This window comes from Stegostoma tigrinum, chromosome 1 (genome assembly GCF_030684315.1).
Source record: "Stegostoma tigrinum isolate sSteTig4 chromosome 1, sSteTig4.hap1, whole genome shotgun sequence".
Classification (NCBI taxonomy): Eukaryota; Metazoa; Chordata; class Chondrichthyes; order Orectolobiformes; family Stegostomatidae; genus Stegostoma; species Stegostoma tigrinum.
Window position 1 is genome coordinate 48,891,148 of NC_081354.1, and position 15,346 is coordinate 48,906,493.

Consider the following 15,346-nt stretch of genomic DNA (forward strand, 5'->3'; position numbering starts at 1 on the left):
CCCTCCTGAAGAAAAATGTAGATTCCTTGAACAGCATCAGAGTCAAATTCAGCTCTTTATCTTACTCACTGTTACATAACATGAATCTCTGACAGTTACAGCTGTTTAGAGTTTTTAAGTAATACAAACACATCGACATCTGTACATCAACCTTAGTGGAAACATGCAGTAGGTAAAATTTCCCACAGTGATACTTCTGCATATCAAAGTTATCCCTTTTGCTCATGAGGGTTTAAATGTAAATACTTACACTGAGTTCCAAGTAGCTGCGCTGTAATTTTACCTCAAAGTTTGTCAACATGTCTTCGTTACTGAAGACTAATTAAATATTTAGGAGCATTAGACATAGCAGCAAGAGTAGGCCATTTGGCCCTTTGAGCCTGGTCTGCCATTCAAATGGCCCATGGCTGATGATATGAATGCAGTCTCAACTCCACATTTTTATCATTCCACCTGTCCCACATTGCCAACTCACCACCCAACCCCCCAAACACTGGACACCCATTTTTTTTTTATAAAACTTATGACTAATTCAGAATTGAATACATTTAATGACATAGATTTCACTGCTTTCTGGGGATGAAAATTTCAAACACTGATAGCCTCTGGAAAAAAATTCTTGTTGCTTATTATGTTTAGTATATGAATATTTACAGTTTTAAGTTTACTAGCTCAATTTCTAAAAAATGGGTGAGAACGTTTACAAACTTGCAAGTAAAATTAATATAAATGGAATAAGTGCTTAATATTACATAACTTTGTTCTGTCAAGCACAGAGAGGTTATGGAAATCAATCATAAAACGTTTCTAATCCTTGCATGTTTTAAAACTGAACGATGAGTTTTATTATCCCCACTGGCATATTTGAAGAGGGCATATGTGAAATAAAGTGAGTGTAAAGTCCACTGTCTTCATAGCCTGATGTATTCCCCATATTATAGGGGGTGAGTAAGACATTAGCCTATTGAGGTCCTGAAATAGACAATTACTTGCCACTTTAAGGGGCTCATTCCAACACCACTGCAATCAACAAGACTGTGGGGGAGGGTGGAAGAAAGGCTATGAACCAGCAGACAGCATTGATCATGTTGGTTGCTCTCATGAAGAAAGGGGACTTACCTCTTTTGAGGGGGTTCCTACGCCCATTGGGTTAATTATCCACTTAACCAAAATGGTTCCCTACTCTCTGGCCTCCAAAATCTGAAACCCCAGTCCCTCCCTCTCTCTCTCTCGCTGGCATCTCCAATTTCTACAGTGGCAAAAATGCTGAGTTTTATCTATGAGTCTTAGAAATTTCTCTTCTGGATTTAAAGCATCCCCGAGTTCCAGCGAGGTTGCGGGTAATCCACCACCCTCTAAAACCTACCCTTTGGAAACTTTAAGTGCATTAAACATAATGCTGCTGTATCTTTTCTCATGATTGTTGATGGTGTGGTCTGAAACAACTAATGCTTTTCTGGCCTCAAGTTGCATAAAAAAGGGCAAACACATTTCAGCTCTAGCATTAATCAAACACACCTGGCCTAATTTTTCAGGGCCTATCACTCAATATGTTAATGGAGATGAGACAGGACGTTATCACTGTGGTTGGTGAAATGTAGCTGCACCAAAGGATGACAACAGGGTTTACAGCAAACAGGAATGTGAATGCCTACATTACTCATTCTCAGATCTTTTAAGACAAGCCAACTAACAAAGTCTCACAGGAGGCTATTTTGTAGCTATGTGGGTCAAACATTGCTCTCCTCCTCCACATTTTCCCCTTCCTTTTCCACTGACCTAACACTGTTTTTATTTTCCCCCTTCTGTTCTTCTTTCTCCTATTTAACATTATTTTTTTCTCTCATCTGCTTTGGCTCTTTTCCAACCATTTTTCTTTCTTTTCTCCCTTTTTTGGTTTGATTTGATTTATTGTAGACACATGTACTCAAGTACAGTGTAAAGTTTTGTTCTGTGGCCAATATAGGCAGATCATAGGAAACATGGACATACAGATCATAGGATGTTCAATTTGTATTTCCTTCTTGCCTTCTCTTGTTTTATGCATTTGTAGGATATGGCCAGCATTTCTTGCCCATCTCTAGTTGACCTTGAGGTGGTGGTGAGCAGCCTTTTTGAACCGCTGCAGTCCTCCTGCTGTGGGTTAACCCACAGTGCTATTACGGAGGGAATTCCAGGATTTTGACCCAGCGACAGTGAAGGAACAGTGATATATTTCCAAGTCAGGCTGGGTAAGCGACTTGGAAGAGAAGTTGGGGGTAGTGGTGTCTCCATATATCTGCTGCACTTGTTCTTCTAGATGGATGTGGTCGTGGGTTTGGAAGGTGCTGTCTGAGGATCTTTAGTGAACTTCTGCAGTGCACCTTGTAGATATTATATATACACTGCTGCTACTGAGCATCAGTGGTGGAGGGAGTGCATGCTTGTAGATGTAATGCCAATCAAGCAAGCTTACTTTTTCCTGGATGGTGTCAAGCTTCTTGAGTGTTGTTGGGGCTGCACTCATCCAGGCAAGTGGGGAGTATTCCGTCACACTCCTGACTTGTGCCTTGTAGATGGTGGACAGGCTTTGAGGAGTTAGGAGGTGAGTTATTCGCCACAGTATTCCCAGCTTCTGGCCTGCTCTTGTAGCCACTCCGTTTATGTGGTGAGTCCAGTTGAGTTTTTGGTCAATGGTAACCTCCAAAATGTTGATAATGGGGTATTCAGAGATGGTAACACCATTGAATGTCAAGTGGCAGTGGTAAGATTGTCTCTTATTGGTGATGGTCATAGCTTGGCATCTGTGTGGCACAAATGTCATTTGCCACTTGTCAGGCCAAGCCTGGATATTGTCCAGGTCTTGTTGCATGTGAACATGGATTACTTCAGTATCTGAGGAGTCACAAATGGTGCTGAACATTCTGCAATCATCGGCAAACATTCCCACTTCTGACCTTATGATGGAGGGAAGGTCAGTGATGATACAGCTAAAGATTGTTGGGCCTGGGACATTACCCTGAGGAACTCCTGTCAATATGTCCTGGAGCTGAGATGATTGACTTCCAACAACCACGGCCATCTTCCTATGTGTCAGGTATGACTCCAACCACCGGAGAGTTTTCCCCCGATGCCCTTTGATTCCAGTTTTGCTAAAGCTGCTTGATACCACACTCAGTCAAATGCAGCCTTGATATCAAGGACCGTCTCTCTCACCTCACCTCTGGAATTCAGCTCTTTTGTCCATGTTTGAATCAAGGCTGTAATGAAATCAAGAGCTAAGTGGCCCTGGCAGAACTCAAACTGGGTGTCACTGAGCAGGTGCTGCTTGATAGCGTTGTTGATGACACCTTCCATCACTTTTACTGGTGATCGAGAGGAGACTGATGGGGCAGTCATTGGCCAGGTTAGATTTGTCCTGCTTTTTGTGCACAGGAGATACTTGGACAATTTTCCACATTGTTGGGTAGATACAAATGTTGTAGCTGTACTGGAACAGCTCAGCTAGGGGAGCAAGTTCTGGAGCGCAAGTCTTTGGTATTATTGCCGGAATGTTGTTAGCCTTTGCAGTATCCAGTGTCTCCAACCATTTCTTGATATCATGTAGAATGAATTGAATTGGCTAAAGGCTGGTATCTGTAATGCTGAGGACCACTGGAGGAGGCCATGATGGATCATCCACTCGGCATTTCTGTCTGAAGATTGCTGCATACACTTCAGCCTTATCTTTTGCACTGGTCTGCTGGGTTCTTCCATCATTAAGGATGGGGATATTTGTGGAGCCTCCTCATCCAGTGAGTTGTTTAATTATCCACCACCATTCACGACTGGATGTGGCAGGACTGTAAAGCTTAGATCTGATCCACTGGTTGTGGGATCCCTTCGCTCTGACTATCACTTGCTGCTTTCGCTGTTTGGCATACAATTTTCTGATGAAGCTCTAGGCCTGAAACATCAGCTTTTGTGCTCCTAAGATGCTGCTTGGCCTGCTGTGTTCATCCAGCTCCACACTTTGTTATCAAGTAGTCTTGCGTGGTGGCTTCACCAGGTTGATACCTCATCTTCAGGTGTGCCTTGTGCTGCTCCTGGCATGCCCTCCTGCACTCTTCATTGAACCAAAGTTGATCCCTGGCTTGATGGTAATGGTTGAGTGGGGCATATGCCGGGCCATGAGGTTACAGATTGTGCTGCAGCTGATGGCCCACAGTGCCCCATGAATGCCCAGTCGTGCATTGGTAGATCTGTGCGAAGTCTGTCCCACTTAGCACGGTGATAGTGGCACACAAACGATAGAGGTTGTTCTCAACGTGAAGGCGGGACTTCGTCTCCACAAGGACTGAGCGATGGTCACTCTTACCAATACTGTCATGGACAGGATGCAACTGCATCTGGCAGATTAGTAAGGATGAGGTCAAGTATATTATCCTTCTTTTTGGTTCCCTCACCACTTGCCACAGACCCAGTCTAGCAGCTATGCCCTGTTAGACATGATCAGCTTGATCAGTGCTATTGCCGCGAAGCCACTCTTGGTGGTGGACATTGAAATCCCCCACCCAGAGTACATTTTGTGCCCGTGCCATTCTCAGTGCTTCATCTAAGTGTTGCTCAATATTGAGGAGTACTGATTGATCAGCTAAGGAAGGACAGGATGTGGTAATCAGCAGGAGGTTTCCTTGCCCATGTCTAACTTGAAGCCATGAGACTTCATGAGGTCCAGAGTCAATGTTGAGGAGTCCTAGAACAGCTCCCTCCCAACTGTATATCACTGTGCCACACCCTTTGCTCTATCTGTGCTGCCGGTGGGACAGGACATATCTGGTGATGGTGGTGTCTGGAACATAGTTATACTCACAAGTCATACCTTATAAACAATGTCAGGCTGTTGCCTGACTAGTCTGACAGACAACTCTCCCAATTTTAGCACTAACCCCCAGATGTTAGTGAGGAGGACTCTGCATGGTTGACAGGGCTGTTTCTGCCGTTGTCTTTTCTGGTGCTGCGGTCAACACCACGTGATCCATCCAGTTTCATTTATTTGAGTCTTTGTAGCGATTAATACATCTGGGTGGCTTGCTAGGCCATTTCAGAGGGCAGCTGAGAGTCAACCACATTGCAGTGGGTCTGCAGTCGCATGTAGGCTAGATCAGGTGAGGGTGGCAAATTTCCTTCCCTGAAGGACATTAGCAAACCAGATAGTGTTTTCCAACAATTGGCAATGATTTCATGGTGATCAACAGATTCTTTTTTTTGAATTCCAATTCCACCATCTGCCATGGTAGGATTCAAACCCATGCCCCCAGAACATCAGCTGGGTTTCTGGATTAATAGTCTAGTGATAATACCTCTAGGCCATCGCCTACCCTTTTGTTCCTTTTCCTATTTTCTCTGTAAATTGTGTATCACCTGTTCCTGCAGATTGTGTCCTGTCACGTTGGAGAAATAAAACATGCAGAGAGGGCTGTAGAATGGCCAACTGTAGCTAAATGGATTTATTGTCAGTGTGAGATGTTGCGCTATGATTTTCTTTACTGACTCACTCGCAAGAGCACCATGCTTACTATACTGAGTTTCCATTCATTCACTCATAAAACCACATTTTCGTAATACATTTCACGCTCACAAGATAAACTAAATTAAACATCCCTTTCTAGTCTGCCAACCTAATATTGTTTCTTTACCCCTTTCAATTCTTATCGGCCCCATGCTACAAACAGTGTTTCTGTATTAAAGGCTACCCTGAAAATGTGTCAATACTGTAACCTATTCAGAACAATGTCATCCCTGCCATCGTGTCTTCATAACTCACTCGAAACTATGGAAAGATTATAGTATTAACTAGCCCTTAGTAAACGTCTCTTGGGACCTGAATAGGCTTCAGGACATCAAACAGTTTCCTCTACCAGCATATCTCCACAGTTTGCTGCTTTTTATCTCTGAAATTTCTTTATACTCTTACCTATTTCTACAAGACTGTACTACCTATTTCTAACTTTTATTTAGGACTACCACTTTATACTAACATATTGATTTATACTTTTTAAACACATATTAAATAAGGGCATTACCCCTTTTAAGAAACTTACTATCATTACAGCATTTCCATGAAACTGCATGAATGTGTAGGGAGTGTCAAAAACTAGCAATAGCCGATGAAATTATATAATTTCTCACTTACATTTAGTAAGCGCTTAAACTATATCCTACTTCCCCAGAGATATGTCATGCAAAATTGTGTACAATAGACACAGCTCTGTGACACCACAGTGCTAAAATATTAATGTATATAAAAACTGTGCACAAAAGAGGCTATTATAAAACTGTAGGGATAGTAGGAACTGCAGATGCTGGAGAATTTGATACAACAAGGTGTAGAGCTGGATGAACACAGCAGGCCAAGCAGCATCAGAGGAGTAGGAAGACTGACGTTTTGGACCTAAACTCTTCTGAAGAAGAGGAGTCTAGGCCCAAAACGTCATCCTTCCTGCTCCTTTGATGCTGCTTGCCCTGCTGTGTTCATCCAACTCTAAACTCTACTATAAAACTGTACTTTTGATTCCATCGCCGCTTTGAACTGTGTCACTGCAGATGTTCAATAAAGAAGCCACTTTTGCCACTCACTGATCTCGGTTGCTGTTGAACTCAATCCCACATCAGCAACTGTCATTGAGAGTCATGCAGCCAGGAGCAACCAATTAGGTGTTAGGAAGAACATGGCCTATAAACAGAGTCTTGATGAGAGATATTGGTAAGGTGATGTGCCTTACTTACTGTAATTTGGAGAAGTCACTTATTTCTGGGAAGCACTGAAGGAGAGGCAAAATCTAACAGCAATGGATATGATAATAGGGTAAAGATATTTCAAATTTAACCTTAGAAGCATAGAATCCCTACAGTGGGGAAGCAAGCATTTCAGCCCAACGAGTCTGAACGGTATCCCACATTGACACATTACTCCCACCCCATCCGTGTAATCCTGCATTTCCCATGCTAATCCACCTAGCATGCACATCTCTGGGTTCTATGTGCAATTCAGCATAGACAATCTACCTAATCTAGTCATCTCTGGACTGTGGGAGGAAAATGGTGCATCTGGCGGAAACCCACGCAGACACAGGGAGAAAGTATAAACTCCACAGAGAGACAGCCTTCTGAGGGTGGAATTGAACCCTGGTGCTGTGAAGCAGCTGTGCTAACCACTGAGCCAGCCATATTCCTCAGGAAATATAGCCATTGAGGTGGGAGTTGCAGGAAGCAAGTATTGTTAGAGCTATTCAACAAAATGGATAAACATATAGATGATAATCGGATAGTATAGGTTAGAAAGGCTTCAGATTGGTTTCACAGGTCTGCGCAACATCGAGGGCCAAAGGGCCTGTACTGCACTGTAATGTTGTGTGTTCTAAACGTTGAGTTCATAAAACCACTGTGGAATCAATATGATGGACTATTATAAAGGTCTCAGCGACATGGCCACGGTGAGATTTGTGGCAGAATTGAATGAGGCATCAGTAGTGCAGCCCATCTCAACATCAGGAGTATGTTGTTCTATTTTAAATGCTTTTCACAAATTGGGAGGTGAGTTTCTTGCTAGGCAGAGGGAGTTGCCAATGAAGGTTTATCAAATGCCTTGTTAACATCACAACGTGCCACTCTTTCTGTTCACAGCATGCAGTCTTCATTGGCTCAGTCAGCAATTATTGCCTATCCATAATTGCCATTTGAAGTGACTGGCTTGCTACGGCCATTTCAGTTAAGACTGAGCATTGTTGTTAGTGTGGACATACATGTTGGCCAGACCTAGTAAGTACAGCAGATTTCCTTCCCTCAAAGGCATGTGTGAACCAGATGAGTTTTTACAACAACCAACAATGGTTATATGATTGCTATTAGGATAAACTTCAATTCCAGATTTTCATTGATTCAAATTTAACTACTCATATCCTCAAAACATTTGTCAGGCATTCCAGATTACTAAAGAAAGAAAATCCAAGAACTGCGGATGCTGAAAATCAGAAACATTACCCTCCCCTTCTTTAGAATACACCAATGTTTCCCAAGCTAAAATAAGATCTGAAGAAGTGTCATTAGATTTGGAATGTTAACTCCGCTTTCTCTCCACAGATGCTGCCAGACTTGCTGAGTTATTCTGGATTAATAGTCTAGTAATAATAGCAATACGTCACAACCTCCCACATTACTTTTCAGTTTCCCAATTAACAAAATATACCAAACAAGCTTGACGTTGAGAAAACTTGTATTATATGTTACTAGTTTAGTTTATTAATTTTTATTCTTCATTTCTTTTGTGTAGTAAACTTCTTTTCGTTATTAAAACTGAATCTACAGCATTGCATGCTTGTACTTCAATTAAATCCTATCCTGTTAAAACAAAAACAAAATATGGTCGATCAAGCTAAATTTCAGTCTGGGATCTGACCTCTCCAGTAGTAACTTCACCTGGGATCATAACCATATGATATGTGTGATAATCTTTTTTATTATCTATCTACTTGCATTTGTTAATTCTTATGAGTTCATCATAAAAGTCTTAATCATAGATTTATTTAGTCTATTACATTTTGCATGTCAGGTCAACTTATTCCCTCTCAGAAGTCTCCATATTCAGATTTTATGGCCACAAGGGATGTCTAAAATTTAATGCTGCTGATTTAAGATATTTTGTGGGATAATAGCAGTTTCAACTTAATTATCGCTGAGCAAAAGTCACCATGAAGTACATTTATACTATTGTAAATAACTGATGCATAGCAGTATTGTGCGAGGGTTTAAGGTAGTGAAGGTTTGCTGCAGCAAATCATCAAAACACGTCAGCACACATCAAACGAATTGGAATTTGATCATTTATGTTTCAATTGCATCCACAGAGCACCAGTGTGAACGGAATAATTCAGTGCTGGAAACAGAGGCAGTTATTGCGTTAAGGATGGGGACAGATCGACCTGATGTTGACTACTCTGTAAGTAGGTTGCCTGACGGACAACATTAACAACATTCGCACTATGGGAAGAAAATTTGCAAACAGGCAAACAAAAATCAATGCATAAAACACTTACTCATTGAATACCAAGTCTGGTGCAAAGTAAAGCATTGTGCCTCTGGTATGTTTGTACGATCTCCAGCTGAGGCTAAATGTCATTAAGCACATCCAAGAATACCGGAGTAGAGTCATTTGGTCATCAAGTGCCATTGTTCTGAATCCTGAAAAACAGAATATGACAGTCATAAACAGTTCGCAAAATACTTTTCTATCCATAATTGTCATTTTTCTGTTTGATTTTATATTTCATATTCCATCTAGTTTCACTACACTACACACTTACCCCCTCTCAGAAGTCTCCATATTCAGAACTTTATTGCCATTTAGCTCCATTCCCACTATAGAGCCTGATTTTGACTCTGATTAAAGCTATCAAAGCAATGACAAGTATGGCTTCAGAACATTTAAAGTAATAACACAGAATGATTTTCATCTCCCCGCACCTTCCTTGATTTAGGCAAAGTTACTGATAGAAGCAGGGAGCTTGTTATTCCTATGAGAGCTGTACAGATAGATTGCATGCTTTAAAATAAATCATTCTCCTTAATCGCATCACCTGTCCATTAGGAGACTGTTCTGAGAGATATAAATGTATCAATTTTCATGGTTTTATAAATGGAATCCAAAAGTCTAAAGTTGGAGTTATGGGTCTCGAATGCCTTTTTATGGATGACTTGATAGTCTAGCAGTTGAAGAGCAGTTATTATCAAGGCCAAAATTTATACTGCAGGCAGGCCCATCTATGGCCCATCCCAGAGGTTAAGTTGAAAGTCATTAATGGGTGTAATTTCTAACTCTATTGTGTAAGGAATTTTCTTGGAGATGATTATCTCTGTAATACATGATAACACAATTGTTAGTATTCTAAATCCTTCAGGCGGTATCTGAGTGTTCACTGTTCTGCTGACATTGGCTGTGGAGAAGTTTCCAGAAGAATATTGCTGAGTCAATCACATGATTATAATAGTCATACTTGTTCAACTATTTATTGTCTTTTTAAAAGTTATAATAGGATACATATTAAAATTTGGCTTTCACCCTGTTTGTGATAACTTGTGCCCTCTGGGAAAAAAACCCGAAGTAAACTTCATATTTCTATGTAAAGAGGTATTCCTTCATTCTCTAACTCACTTATGAGGAATCATTTTTGGGTGATGGATAACTGTTGTTTTGGTTTCATGTTTTTTGTGGAGATCTGTAGGTCCCTTCTTTCTATTGGGAATCTGATCTGCAGTGCTTAGACTGATGTAGGTTTTAGACCAGAGCTTTGAGGAGTTCTATGGTTAAGTCAGAGGAAATACACTCAAACTGTACAGGCAGCAATTTTCAGGTCGTAGAACCTTAGAGTTAACTTTTCTTGTCCTATGGTTTGGCATAGCGGTCTGCTGAAACATGCCCTTTATCAGTTAGAACTCTACTGCCCTCAAGTGACTGTCTAGCCGTTGCTGTTCTGCACTGAGGCTTTTTGACTGGGTAAGACATATCATCACTATCAGCTTGGATTTGTCAAAGAGATTTGATTGCTGAACAACACATTGGTGAGACCAGATTTGACTATGTACAATTTTAGTTGCGTGCTATAGGAAAGATGTTATTAAACTGGAAAGGGTGCAAAAAAGATTTATAAGCATGTTACCAAGACTGAAGGACTTGAGTTATAAGAAGAGGCTGGACAGGCTGGGACTTTATTCCCTCAAGTTTAGGAGGTTGAAGGGTGAATAGACAAAATCGTTTCCCCAGAGTAAGGAGTCCAAAACATGAAGGCATAAGCTTAAGGTGAGAGGGGAAAGATTTAAAAGGGACTTTAGGGGCAATTTTTTCACACAGAGGGTGGTGTGTATATACAGCGAGCTGCCATAGGAAGTGGTGGAGGTAGGTACAATTACGACATTTAAAAGACATTTGGATAGGTATATGGTTAGGAAAAGTTTAGAAAAGTCTGGGACAAATGAAGACAACTGGGGCTAGTACAATTTAGGAAACCAGGTCAGCATGGATTATTTGGGCTGAAGGGTCTGTTTCTGGGCCGTATGACTCTCAAACTCAACAATTCATTGGAGATGTAAGCTCCTCCTTGTGCTCATCTATTGTTCTTTCAGTAAGCTGGTAAATTGGATACAGAATCGGCTTAGTCTTGGCAGAGAGAATGTAGTGGAGGATGGCTGTTTTTCTGACTGGAAGGCTGTGACCAGTGGTGTTTCGCAGGGATCAGTGCTGGGGCCCCCACAGGAGAATACACATGATGTGATAAGTAAATTTGCAGAAGACACAAAGATTAGGTGAGCTACCACTAGTGAGGAGTATTGCCAGAGGAAACAACAGGATATAGACAGGCTGGAGACTTGAAGAAATTACAAATGGAATTTTAATCCAGACAAATATGAGATGATGCATTTTGGAAAATCTAATGCAGGAGGGAAGTATAGATTAGATTCCCTACAGTGTGGAAACAGGCCCTTCAGCCCAACAAGTCCACACCGCCCCTTGGAGCATCCCAACCAGACTCACCCCCCTACAACCCTGAACACTATGGGCAATTTAGCATGGCTGATCCACCTAGCTTGCACATCTTTGGACTGTGGGAGGAAACCGAAGCACCTGGTGGAAACCCACGCAGACACAGAATGTGCAAACTCCACACAGACAGTTACCCAAGGCTGGAATCGAACCCAGGTCTCTGGTGCTGTGAGGCTGCGGTGCTAACCACTGAACCACCATGCCACCCCAAATATAGGCAAGTATAGGCAAATGGCAGAACTCTTTAGTATTAACGTACAATGGAATCCAGGAGTACTAGTCCACAGTTTCCTGAAAGAGGCAACACAAATTGGTAAGGTGGTCAAGAAGGTGTATAGTATGCGTGTGTTATTCAGCATTGATGTAAAAAAAACTGGCAAGACATGTCGCAACTGCACAGAACTTTAGTTTGGCTACATTTGGAATATTGTGTACCACACTACCAGAACAATGTGGAGATTTTGGAGAGGGTACAGAAAAGGTTTACCAGGCATACTGTCTTATTTGGAACATATTAGCTATGAGGAGAGATTGGTCAACTTGGTTTGTTTACACTTAAATGTTGGGGACTGAGGGACAACCTGGTAGAGGTGTACAATATTATGAAAGGCATGGATAAAATGGATAATCTGCGTCTATTTCCCAGGGCAGAAATGTCAATTGCTAGGAAACATGGGTTTAAGGCAAAAGGGAAAAGTTTAAAAGAGATCTGAGAGGCAAGTTTTGCAGTTACACAGAGGGTGGTAAGTGCCTGGAATGTGCTGCTGCAGGAGGTACTAGGAGCAGATATAATTGCAATAGTTTAAAAGGTATCTTGACAGATAATATGAACATGCTGGAAATGGAAGGATACAGGTCATGTACATCAAAAGGTTTTTAGTTTAGAAAGGAATTATGTGTTGCTGCAAGCCAGGTGAGCCAAAGGATCGATTCCTCTGCTGTACTGTTCTTTGTTATTTGTTACTTGTTGCTCATTTCTCTGGTCTGGGAATTTTGAGATCTTAATTAATTTGAAGCAATGGATTCTCACCACATTTTCTCTGCATCTCCCTCAATCCCTACTGCTCTCGTACCTTGGCTGTCTTAAACTCCTTTGATTCTTTGACGTTAGTTCAGCCCGTCTACTTACTGAGAGCTTTACCTGAATTATCCCAAACCATTTGGATTCAATGGTCCCCTACAGAACCACTGCATTTTGTTCAGCTTTCTGCATCTTTAAGAACGTTACTGAATAGATTTATTTTTGGACGTCCTATTACTTGCCTCTGGGTCACCTTGACTTTGTTTACTTTGACAGGCTCTAGTTGACACCCTTCAATTTCTCTGGCTGCTCAGTCTCCTTCTGACCACCTCTGCCATGTAACAGATTCTGTGAGCATGGTGGAAGGGAACAGAAATACACCCCCACCTCCTCCTGACATTAGGGATAGGATAGTTCCAGTGTCTCTGAGTAAACTAATACACTTGATCACTTTTAGTGAGGGTTGCAGGAATACTGTTCTCAGAGCAACAAAACTCCTGCAGATTTCAGAGATAATGGGAACTGCAGATGCTGGAGATTCCAAGATAATAAAATGTGAGGCTGGATGAACACAGCAGGCCAAGCAGCATCTCAGGAGCACAAAAGCTGCCACCCGAAGGTTGCAGGAACAGCAACTCATATTCCGCCTGGGAACCCTGCAGCCATATGGTATCAATGTGGACTTCACCAGTTTCAAAATCTCCCCTTCCCCCACTGCATCCCTCAACCAGCCCAGTTCATCCCCTCCCCCCACTGCACCACACAACCAGCCCAGCTCTTCCCCCCCACCCACTGCATCCCAAAACCAGTCCAACCTGTCTCTGCCTCCCTAACCGGTTCTTCCTCTCACCCATCCCTTCCTCCCACCCCAAGCCGCACCCCCAGCTACCTACTAACCTCATCCCACCTCCTTGACCTGTCCGTCTTCCCTGGACTGACCTATCCCCTCCCTACCTCCCCACCTACACCCTCTCCACCTATCTTCTTTACTCTCCATCTTCGGTCCGCCTCCCCCTCTCTCCCTATTTATTCCAGTTCCCTCCCCCCATCCCCCTCTCTGATGAAGGGTCTAGGCCCGAAACGTCAGCTTTTGTGCTCCTGAGATGCTGCTTGGCCTGCTGTGTTCATCCAGCCTCACATTTTATTATCCTGCAGATTTCAGGCAGTTTTGCCTGGGTGGGCCACACTTAAGGGAATTCTCTCAAGTAACTAGATTCTGCAGCAAGGGACGCTCTAGGTTCAGCTGTGTCCTTGTTGGGGTATCTCTCAGGACTGCTCGAGTGGTTGCCCACCATTCCCCCTCACCTGGCTTATCGACTAACTTCCACTAAGTAGGTCTAAGGATGCCTGTTTTAAGACAGTGGGAACACACTAGTTTCCACGTGCTCTCTTCGCACACTTGAGATGGAATATGTACGCCCTCAGATGCATGTCCTTTCTTAGTATAGCTTCCTTCTAATCTCTCCCCTTATCATCCCACAGATTTTGGGGTGACTCTGACGTGATTGGTCTGAATTGTTAGGCTTATGTTATAAATGAGGTCATAGCTATCAGTGGTCTCCAGCTGCGAGGTGTCTGCTCCATGTAGTGAATTCTCAGGTCGCAAGGTAGGTAATATTTAAATTCTTTGAGAACATAGAACATTACAGCACAGTACAGGCCCTTCGGCCTTCAATGTTGTGCTGACCTGTCATACCAATCTGAAGCCCACCGAACCTACAATATTCCACGTACATCCATATGTTTGTCCAATGACGACTTAAATGTACTTAAACTTGGTAAAGTAATTTTCGCTCATATAATTCACCATAGGTATGCTGTATCCTACGCAAAATCTCATCGGTCAACAATAATTTGCTTTCACCTTTCAAATTCTAGATAGCTCTGCATTCATTTGTTTTCAGCAATCCTGAATTGCTGATCATACGTCTTGTGGGCCAATTCAAATTTAGTAACAATGGCAACTTTTATATTCTCACGATCAAGGGATAGTGCAGTGGTCAGTATGAAATTGATTTCTTGAGTTTTCCTAGTTAACTGACCCTGAATCACAAAGGTCCACATTTCTTATGGCCATCACAAGATCCAGCTACTTTTGAAAAAGTAGTGAAGACAGTGTCCGTGTCACTCATTGACAACTACTGAGAAAGACAACTGGTAGTGATTTAACATGAGGGCCATCATGCCTAAAACAAGGAGAGAGATTAAGAAGGTGAGTCCTTCATGGTAATCTCAACTGGTGTTCGGAATTGAACCCATGCTGTTGGTATCACACTTCTTTGCAAACCAACCATTCAGCTTAAGAGCTAAACGTTGCGGCTGTAATTTATTTTGTTGCAAATACTGTTCCAGTAATCTAATTTTCTTCTTTAGGTTTCCATCAGTTTATTCAGGCTCATTTTTTTAGACTAAGACTTCTGCCAAATTTCATATTCATTGGTCAAATTTTTTGGTTTGTTCTGCGGGATCCAATTCCGGACATTCAGGTCATAATTTCTCCTAGACAGACTGAAAATTTTCAAACAAATCTCTCTCCATAGTCTCACCAACTGTCAATCTGTGGATTGTAATTTAATTTTCCCCTTTTTTGAACAAGGGAGAGCATTATCATCCCCCTCCCTGACTGTGGGCTCTGACTTTGCAAGAATCACAATACCCTTCACACATTCTTAGATGCAGGGAAATCCTTTTGATAGAAGTGCACTTACAAACGTACAAGGTAGTAGAGAATTAGAACGGATAAAGAGATTTTACAGTTAGTAACAGCTTAA

General features: G+C 42.0%; 1 protein-coding gene across 4 annotated transcripts in view; it reads right to left on the bottom strand.

The window, feature by feature from the left end:
- nr3c2 (nuclear receptor subfamily 3, group C, member 2) overlaps window positions 1-15,346 on the bottom strand; it is a 326,066-nt gene that overhangs the window by 70,522 nt on the left and 240,198 nt on the right. For all 4 annotated transcript variants that reach the window (XM_059645238.1, XM_048529777.2, XM_048529786.2 and 1 more), the window contains one exon: window positions 9,054-9,198. In XM_059645238.1, the coding sequence (XP_059501221.1) occupies window positions 9,054-9,198 (145 nt within the window). The remainder of the gene's footprint in view (window positions 1-9,053; window positions 9,199-15,346) is intronic.